The sequence below is a fragment of the Aythya marila genome (genome assembly GCF_965140915.1).
Source record: "Aythya marila genome assembly, chromosome: Z".
Taxonomy (NCBI): Eukaryota; Metazoa; Chordata; class Aves; order Anseriformes; family Anatidae; genus Aythya; species Aythya marila.
Genome location: NC_139080.1, coordinates 17,942,476 through 17,951,609, shown reverse-complemented (window position 1 = coordinate 17,951,609; position 9,134 = coordinate 17,942,476). Strand labels below are relative to the sequence as shown.

Sequence of the window (9,134 nt, the reverse complement as noted above, 5' to 3'; positions counted from 1 at the left end):
CGTTTTATTCTCAGGATGGAGAGGGAAACAAAAATGCTGAATCTCTTCCCATCCGTCAGAGTACTTGGATTTAAAATGAAGTAACATCAACAGACTGGAGATGTTGCTTCTGTCTGAAAAGAACGGTTTCTTGAATTAATGTCAGCTGAAAGCTTTTGCCTTAACCAGTGTGTTTCAGTGCGAAGTCAGACACAAGCCTCCTTTCCCCTGACTACCAGTACATCTCCTCCGCACCAGAACCCTTTAGAAGCAAAAAAACAAGGACTGCATCTAGGGAAAATTCCATTTTTTATTTTTTCACTCATCATTTATTTACAAATACACATTATAACTTTTATATACATTGCACATTTACATGGTAGAAAAGTACAAAACTATATATTTAAATGAATTTATATTTAACTCGCCATGTTTGAAAATATAAAATTGCATCAGAAAAAAAGTATTATGAAAAGCAAGAAACTTGAACTGATAAAGCTTTGATAAAACTTTTAGTGACACACTGATTGGGAAACAAAACTTTGAAAGTGGTACTGCAAGACCATCTTAAAGGAAACACCTGGTAAAACATTTATGCATGTTACAAAAAGTAAAACAATAAAAATAAAATAAAACTTTATTCTTATTACAGTTAGCCCTGTAGCTATTAACAACCTTCATAATCCGATTTCTTTGGGTCCGGAATTCTTATAGTACAGTATAAATGCTCAGCGCATTGAGATCACGTCAGTACGTGATCTGATCAGAAGCAGAGAAAAGTGAAGTGGAAGAGGTTTCCTTAAAGACCGCCTCACTGCACCCTGGAAGTATATTTAAGTCAGTTACAATGCCTTTTGGTCAGTCAAGATTCCTTGTAAACAAAAACCCGAGGGATCTTTTATGTACAGGACCGGCAAGAAGAAAATCCAATAAATAAACATAACAGAAACCGACATGCAAGTTTGTTAAAGTGGAAAAAAGTTAACTTCAGTGAAACAAAGAGATGAGATCATGTGGGTAAGCTCTAAGGAATGGACTTTTATAGTTTACAAGAAAAAAAGAAAAGCTTTACTTTACAAGCAAGAGACCTCACAATAAATAACACTGCTCTTCCCGTAACGAATAAATTTCTTCAAAAAACAAGGTGTACAGTCAACCAGACATTTTATGTATAAATTATAAAACATGACACAGTATAAATAAATGTCTACGAGACTCAACTATATGTATACTTTTTTTCTCCCCAAAATAAATAAGCATACACTTATTTACAGTATGGACATTGATTTCGTGCCCAATGGCTGTTCCAATAGTGATGGAGGTTTTACCACTCTAGAATGGAAGATATAGGAAAGCTGTAGTCCTGGTCTTCATCTTCCTCTTCTTCCTCTGGGTCTTCATTAATGGCTAGATGGGGGAATACAGGGGAGCTGTTGTTTAAATAAGGACAACAACAGCGCAGAAGCAGCTCAGTGCATGTTTTCAAAGCCCTCTGAACAGCCATAATACAGCGTTGCATTTTATGCGACTTGTAGTGAGATGCTCTTTGGCATCTGCTGTTATGCAATAAGGTTTTTTATACATAATCTATGAAGTCATAACTGCAGAAAGTTCTGAAGAATCAATGGCTCAGGTTTTATTGGCAGACTCCTGAAATCAAATAAAAAGCGCTCTTGTGTTCTAGGTTTAACTGCTTTGTGTCCTTCATTCAGAGTTAGTAGAGGCAACTGTGCCAAGCCAGGTGCCCATGTGCTACCATCAGGCTCGTTCATTTGGACAGAGTTAAGAGTTTATCCGAGTGTTAATAAAGCAATCAGCGAAGCACACGAGAGCAGACAAATCAGGAAAAATTGCTAAAAGTATGCTCCTAGGGCAACCCGTTTCTGAGAAAACAATTTGTTCTCAGAATATCCCCAAAACCCCAACTTGAAAGTCAACTGGTTGCTGGACATCTATTGCATTTCATCAGTAACCAAAGCGTGTGCGTGATACATACATACTTGTATGGCACATGTGCCGTATCTTGAATCTCTAAATTAAGCTTTCTTAGGTTTAAAGGCGTAAGTCTTTGTTACCTAGGGATTGCCTTCAGAAGCCTTAAGTGTCTGCAGAGTTAAAAATCTCACTTACAATTGCAAGATCCAGAGTGCTTTACTTCTAGAAGCACACCCATGGAGCAGGCTGCCTCTTTCATGGCACACTCGCTTGGGTAAGTTGTGTTATCGCTGGCACAGACTGCCTCGTCTGACTTGCTTTCAGGGCAGAGCTCATCACAGAGGGCGCACCGACCTCTGCCAACCTTAAAATCCCACAAGCACTTCTTCCCAGCACTGCACTGAATGTCTTCACAGGACTTTGCTTCTAAAAATATACACAAGATACTAGAGGTAAGTGAAAAGACAAAGGAGAAAAAAAAAAAAAAAAAAAAAAAAGCAAACCCAAACAACCCCAAACTCCTTTTCTTCCCAATGAACTGTGAATAGACAGAGCTCAGATGCTGTAGATGGGGTGATGTTTGCTGTTTTTAAGCAAGTAGTCCCTTGGACATGTTTGCCTGTCTGTACGTGGGGGAGGAAAGACAGCCGTGCCAGTAGAGCTTGGCCCTGGGAATACATAATTACATTTGCCTATATCGCACATGACCTTCCTGCTCCGTTTGATGTCAGTGGCAATTCAGCTCCCCAAATTAGTGGTAAGTGGAGAATTTGCCAACACATTCAGCATTTCTAAATCAATTATTTTTACACTAACTCTCATAGAGCTGTTTCCTACAAGATTGGAGGGGGAATTCACCTCAACCTATGCCAACTAAAATCTGTCTGAGATTCCCCGGCATCCCTCCAGCAGTTTGGGGGAGCAGAGGCTGCAAGGTGCTTCCTCGTAACATGCTTCACTACCGCTCCTTTCTGGGAATTACAACACAAAATGTCAGGATGCACTGAGATTATTTTCCTATCTTCACCCACCAACTGTCTCCAAACTCTGCAATATTTTTGAAGAGGAAAAAGTGATCAGATGTTTCCAATTAAGTTAACGCAAGCTTTGCCAAGACAATTGTTTCCAGGAATCCAGATCCACTGAATATCGAGACCTTGTTATGCCTTAACCATGTCATCATTTATTTAATGGCGGGTACTTCTCCCTTGGACACTAATGTCAGCACCCACAGTGACAGCAAGAGGAGCAGGATCACACCCTTTACTCCCTCACCCCTTTTACAATCTTTGCTGGTGCAAAGCACGCTCTAGCTCTGCTTTGTCCTGGAGGGGAACACAAACCCAGGGTGCTTGGAATCTCTCCTGCTTCCCAGCACAAACCCCATCCATCCATTCACGCACTCACGCACCCACCGATACACATCCACAATACCCCCAAGCAGCCGAGACTGCGAGTTCTGTTCCATCCATTCTTATCAGTCCGGCTGAGATACTTACTGATGCATTTTCCTTCGTAGGCTAATCCAATGGATCTGCCCAGCAAGCAGGTGGCTTTCCTCAGGTGGCAGGCACTGGCGTAAGTTATGCCGTCATTCCCGCAGAGATATTGCTCAGGGGAGGTAGGCTCAGGGCAAATTCGATTACACGTCACACAGTAGGCGTTGTTAGTTTGATCCACCACGCATGTGGAACTGCCCGGACATAAGACATCCCTACAGGTCTCTGAAATAAAGACAGAAACAGAGTGATTAATTAGGGGAGCCCAGCACCCCAGTGAGAAGCAAATGCGTGACACAATGAGACAAATGATCAGTTAAAGCATTCAGCAGCAATCCTCATTTAAGGGCTGCTGTAGGGGACTTTCCCATCTTAGGGGAGCTGGTGGGACGTAAGTGCTGCTAGACCCTGGGGAACTCTCAGTCCAGCTAGGTCCTGGTCTGCTGAGCATGGTTTAGTTACTGTCTCCCAGCACTTGCAACATCACTCTGGTTACACTGGGGAAGTACGTCAGCTCCTCCTCCCTACACTCAGAAACACACCCTTTGGCATTTGAGGGAGATCAGATGAGATTTGCAAACCTACTTTTGCATTTGCCCTGATACTGGACTTCAAGTTCGGGCTGTTCTTTACATCTGGCTTTGAGAAGGGCACACTCGTTCCTGTAGGTTTTCCCATCTAAGCCACACACGGGGCCCTTCCAAGTGATATTAGAGCAATCCGGAGCACAAACACACCGAGGTTTGTTCTTCTTGTTCATTTTACATTTCTTCCCGGGTCCACAGTCCACATTCTCACACGTTTCTGACGGAAGGAAAGAGGCACCCCTTCAGTAACCAGCATGCGGGACAGACTTGGTGCCAAAATCGCTCAGAGAACGAAAACACGCTGTGACCCCAGGGCACACAGCGAACACACCTCCCCACACCCCCACACCCACGTGGGGAAGGGAAGGCAAGGGAAATCCCCCAGCCTGCAAGGATAGGGACGTGGGGGACTCCCTCCCCTCAACCCCTCTGCATGGTCGAGGAAAAAGGGGGTCCCCCTGGGGCAGCATGGTTTTCCTGGAGCCCCCTGCCTCCCCCAACCCACTGTGCAGGCCTATGTGCCTGGCAGGGCCCTCCTCACCTTTGCAGGGGATGCAGTTTGGGGCTCCCCCATTAAAAATCATCCACTTGAAGAGCGTGTTGTCGTTGACATCCTCCTCCGTCCACGAGGTTGTCAGGCGGCCGCTCTTGCAGCACTCCTCCTTGCTGAGGTCGGTCTTGTAGAGGACCTGGCAGCGGCCGTTCCTCGCCTGCCGGAGCCAGCAGTTCCCAGCTGCGGAGGGACAGGGGGGGGGGACACCCGCACGCCTTCAGTGACCGCCACCCCCGGGGCACAACGCGTGCTGCGCCCCGGGCGCCCCCGACTTTGGCCGCTGCGGCTGCTTTAATTTGCCCCCTTTCGTAACCTGCAGCTACCCCGGCCCGCTTGGGACCGCGGTTAAATATAATAACAATAATAATACTACTAATAACAATAATAATAAAATAATAATTAAAGGCGACTGAAAGAAAAAGACCGGATCAAAACAGGACGAGGCAGTTTTCCGAGATATTTATTCCATATGTAGAGCAGAAGGAGCCCTGCCGGCACGTGACAGAGGCTTGAAAAGGATGTGCATTTAAAAGGGAATAAAAAGAAAATCGCGCTTGCAAATTCCTCCCTCCTCCCCCTGCCCTCTCCTCCTGACGGCGGCTGCCCAGCAGCATTGTTTTAGTGCCGCACGCAGTTGCAGCCCCAGCCCATTTTGCAATCCGCACGGACTGGGAACATTCGCTGTTAGCGAAGTCTTTCGAAATCTCCACATTTCGCTGCTGCTATTAACAAACGTCTTCCCTTTACTAAAATAAGTCAGCAGAGCTCAAAAAAAAAAAAAAAAAAAAAAAAAAAGTGAGCAAAGTACACACAACGCAAGGGCACACAGAGGAGGAGGTCCCTACGGAGTTTTCAAAATCGATCCAACTGGAAAAGTTGGAGGTGCCGTCTCTCCGGCAAGGATTGCAGAGGAAAGTACACTGTCCTTAAACCGGATAGAGTTTTTTTTTTTTTTTTTTTTTTTTTTTTTTTTTACTAGTATCCCTGTTATTCGTGGAGTCACGCCAAGAACATTAGTCCAAGCAACTCCCCCTACTTTAGCTGGAGAGTTTTGGTTGTGATGAGCCTCTCGTGAATAACCAGTGTGACTTCTCCAGCGACTCGATACCAATTGATTCTGGTGCTCATCCAGCGAGGGCTCGATCCTGCCTCCTTACTCCGATGGGAACGTACCGGAGCGAGGGGTCAGGATCGGCCAGCCGGGATGTCGCGGGGTGGGGGGGGACGTGTCGTGTCGTGTCCCCCTCCCCACCCCTCTGCCAAAAATCACAGAACAAACAACGCCCTAAAAAAAAAAAAAAAAAAAAAAAAGTTTTGCGTCTTACAGTTGCCTACGTTAGATTAACTTCTGCTCTAGCTCAGGGGCGTGGGGGAAAAAATGGAAGAAAAATGGTAAAACAAGCAACGGTAAGACATCCAGGTTGTGGGTGTCACACGGTCAAGATAAGGGGTAAAAAGCCCCCAAACTAAAAATCAATATTCCCTTGTGTCGAAAGAGGGCTCTTAAGAGTTGTCAATACCAGGTTCGGGGCTGTTTTGTTCGCGAGAAGAAAAAAAAAAAAAAAAAATCAAATTCACTGAAGCATACTGCTCAGCGCAGGAGAATTTACAGCACGTTAACATTCACTCACATACACACACACTCACTATGGGAGGGAGGGGGGTAAGGAGGAAATCCTAATATTAAAGGAATGTCCGGAAAATGACCACTATTGGTTTCTGAAAGTGTCAGCTGTAATTGTGGGGCTCCCCATCATCACCTCTCCTTCTGTCAGGCGGGCGAGATAAGAATCTGAGCTAAATTACCAACAAACTTTGAGCACTCATTCGGGACCCGAGCCTAGGAAAAGTTCCCCCACGATGCTGCTCTTCATTCATGCTGCATAATAACAAAAATACCAAGAAACATCCTCATCTGTCCTCTGTGCCTGTGCAGAGCGGGGTGAAGATCCGATCAAAAAGCAACCTAAATGACACCTCTGTGCCTCGGTACAAAGCAGCCCCATGCCCACAGTTAACTTCTTTCCTGTTGGACCTTGGAGAGAGGCGTTTAACACCGCAGCGAACTAAACAGCGCCCGAAAGACGGAAAATTACAGTAATAACAACAACAACAACAGCAATAAAACGCATCTACGAATAAACAATCCGGTCTTACCCTGCGCTGTGTGGTCTTCCATGAAGTGGCAGAGAAACATCAGGAGTAAGAGCATGCCCGGGTGGATCCTCTGATTTAACATCCTCAGCGTAGCACGGAGTGAGAGAGACACAGAAACAGAGTGAGGGGGAGTAGGGAGAGGGAGCGAGCACTAGCCAGCCTGCTTATGATCGCTCTATTGAATGAACGTCAGGCTCTGAATGCAGTCTCTCTTTAAATCTATACGGGGGTCTTAGCTGTCTGCGGTGGGCGGTCTCCTAATGTGTGTGTGTGTCTGCTCGGGGGTGGGGAGATTTAAAAAGTTCAGTGTGAATCAGGTGACATTTTCCACCTTCTGGAAACCCTCTCCAATTATCTGCTTTAGGTGCACGCACACACACGGGCGCGCACCCCCCCGGGCGCGCACCCCCACGCCCCGGGCGCGCACCCGCGCAAACTCCGCACCCGCGGGGGGCAGCGCAAAGCCCTGGGGACCCGCGCCGCGCACCCGGGGGGTTTTGGCGACCCACGGGGGTCGCGGCGCAGGGAGCGGGGCTGGGGGCCCAGGGGGCTGCGCTGATCCCCCGAGGGGGCTCCGCTGCCCGGGGGTGCTCCGCTCCGCGCCCTGCTCCGCGGAGCTTCCCCCCGCCGCGCTGCTTTCCCCAGCCTTCCCCATCCGCGCTCCGCAGCCCCCGGTGCCCGCAGCGGCGCGCACACACGGCTCGGCCCCCGAAGAAAAGCCCCGGCCAACCAAGCGACCAACCCCGGACCAAAAAAAAAAAATAAATAAATAAAGAGGAAAAAAAAAAAAAACAGCAAGGAACCGAATAAAAGTTTAATACCTAGGGCTCTGCCCAAGTGACAGCCTTTTTCACTGGGAGCCCGGGAGGACGAGACGGGAATGGGGGCGACGTAGGCGGTCTCCTTTCAGAATCAGAAAGGATTGCAACATCGATAATGAACTTCTAGGGCACTAGTTTATTAAGCACAGTCTGGCATTATTCTCCCCTTAGAAAAGTTGGCGGTCTCTCATTTATAACATTTTTTGGCACCGTTGAATGAAACTGAGTAGGCGATATTTCCTTTTATACAAAACGATTACTTAACGGAAAATGGCATTGTTTATTCAAAAGCTGCCTTTTTAATTTCGATTCTTTCGCTTTTCTGAGCCACCAAAGCACAACAGACTGCGAAGTATGCAGACAGGAATGCCCGGACAGTGCCGGGTCAGGGGCCGGTGCACCGCGGCCGCCCGCGCCCTCCGCCGGCCATCCCCGCAGCCCTCCTCCCGCCCCCGCCCCTCGGCCCCCCCCACCGCCCGCCCCCTCCCCACAACTGCAAATAACTCAGCGATAACAGATTTTTTTCCACCAACTGCAGGAGATAGTGCTAATCTTTTAATAAAAGATCCCATTACAATGGGATCTGTCTGGACAGACTATAATAGATCCAGAAATACAGCCGTGCTAATATTAGAAGACAGTTGTTTGGGTGCCTCAGCCCGGGCCCGGGTCCCGCTTTGAAAGTGGGCATGAATCACAATGTCCCCCGGTACCACCTGCAGTCACACGCATTAAGAAGCAGACTGGTAAATGATTGACCTCGCTGCATTTTTTTTTTTTTTTTGTTATTATTATGATCATCGTCCTGAGCAGCGCCCGGGCATTTTGAGTACTTCAGAAGCTCCGGGACTCCACATCCTTTTTAATCTTTTTCCCAAATTGGTGCCACTCTTCCCCCCACACGCCCCCCCGCCCCGCCTCTCCCTCCTCTCTCGCCGGAGCAGCTTGAATGCAGGGTTGCTTAGTGCCCTCTAATGGCAGACGGCATCAACAATTAATACCAAAACGCCCCTCAGCCCGCGGAAAAGGGCAGCTTTCCAAAGCCGCCTCTCCTCCTGCAGGAGACGGACCCCAGGCGCAAGGTGCCTACAGGGGGCCGGACCCCAAAACCCTCTCCATCACCGGGCAACGCCCCCTGGGGAGCTGGGGTAAAGGGGCTTGTCCCGGTCTCCGGCGGGGGTCCGAAAAGGCTGGGGGGCAGCGGCGGGGCTGCCTCGGCTCGCCCCCGCACCGAGCGCCCCGCTCCCGGCACCGCGCCACTGGGGCGCAGGTTCCCCGCTCTGCTCCTGCTCTCTCTCGCTCTCTCTCTTTTTTTTTTTTTTTCCCCAAGTTTGTCTGTGTTTTTTTCATAATTGGCCAATGCGGTGTTTATCCTGATAATGTTTTCAATTATAAAGGGGCATTTTCAGGCCGTATTCCTGGAAATGAGATGCCGGATGGGTCGATAACGTTTGCACATGTGCTTCATGCGTGCATCATCGGGAGATCAATATGATTGCGCTGGTATGGAGATTTGTATCACACCTGTTCCCTGACATCACACAGAAACAGCTGCTCTTTCTTTTATTGTTTTTTTTTTTTTTTTTTTTTTTTTAGATGCTAA

The 9,134-nt window shown here is 47.8% G+C and overlaps 1 protein-coding gene across 2 annotated transcripts; it reads right to left on the bottom strand.

Annotated features, from left to right (window-relative positions):
* Nucleotides 1-277: 277 nt before the first annotated feature.
* On the bottom strand, nucleotides 278-7,501 carry FST (follistatin). 2 transcript variants are annotated; one of them, XM_082783437.1, is made up of 6 exons: nucleotides 6,711-7,489; nucleotides 4,542-4,733; nucleotides 3,999-4,217; nucleotides 3,414-3,638; nucleotides 2,110-2,340; nucleotides 278-1,386 (listed from the first exon to the last, which is right to left on the bottom strand). In XM_082783437.1, exons 1-6 carry the CDS (start codon nucleotides 6,790-6,792, stop codon nucleotides 1,304-1,306), a joined length of 1,032 nt encoding a protein of 343 aa, XP_082639563.1. In that variant the 5' UTR covers nucleotides 6,793-7,489; the 3' UTR covers nucleotides 278-1,303. The 2 variants fall into 2 exon arrangements, with proteins under 2 accessions (XP_082639563.1, XP_082639564.1); XM_082783438.1 differs by lacking the exon at nucleotides 278-1,386 and adding an exon at nucleotides 1,394-1,629 and having other exon boundaries at nucleotides 6,711-7,501.
* Nucleotides 7,502-9,134: the final 1,633 nt, after the last annotated feature.

Excerpts from the sequence above, each read along its gene's own strand:
- FST (XM_082783437.1), bottom strand. The coding sequence starts at position 6,792 with ATGTTAAATCAGAGGATCCACCCGGGCATGCTCTTACTCCTGATGTTT. Across the intron at positions 4,218-4,541 it reads AAACTGCATCCCCTGCAAAG|AAACGTGTGAGAATGTGGAC; the intron begins GTGAGGAGGGCC and ends TCCTTCCGTCAG. Across the intron at positions 3,639-3,998 it reads GTATCAGGGCAAATGCAAAA|AGACCTGTAGGGATGTCTTA; the intron begins GTAGGTTTGCAA and ends TCTTTATTTCAG.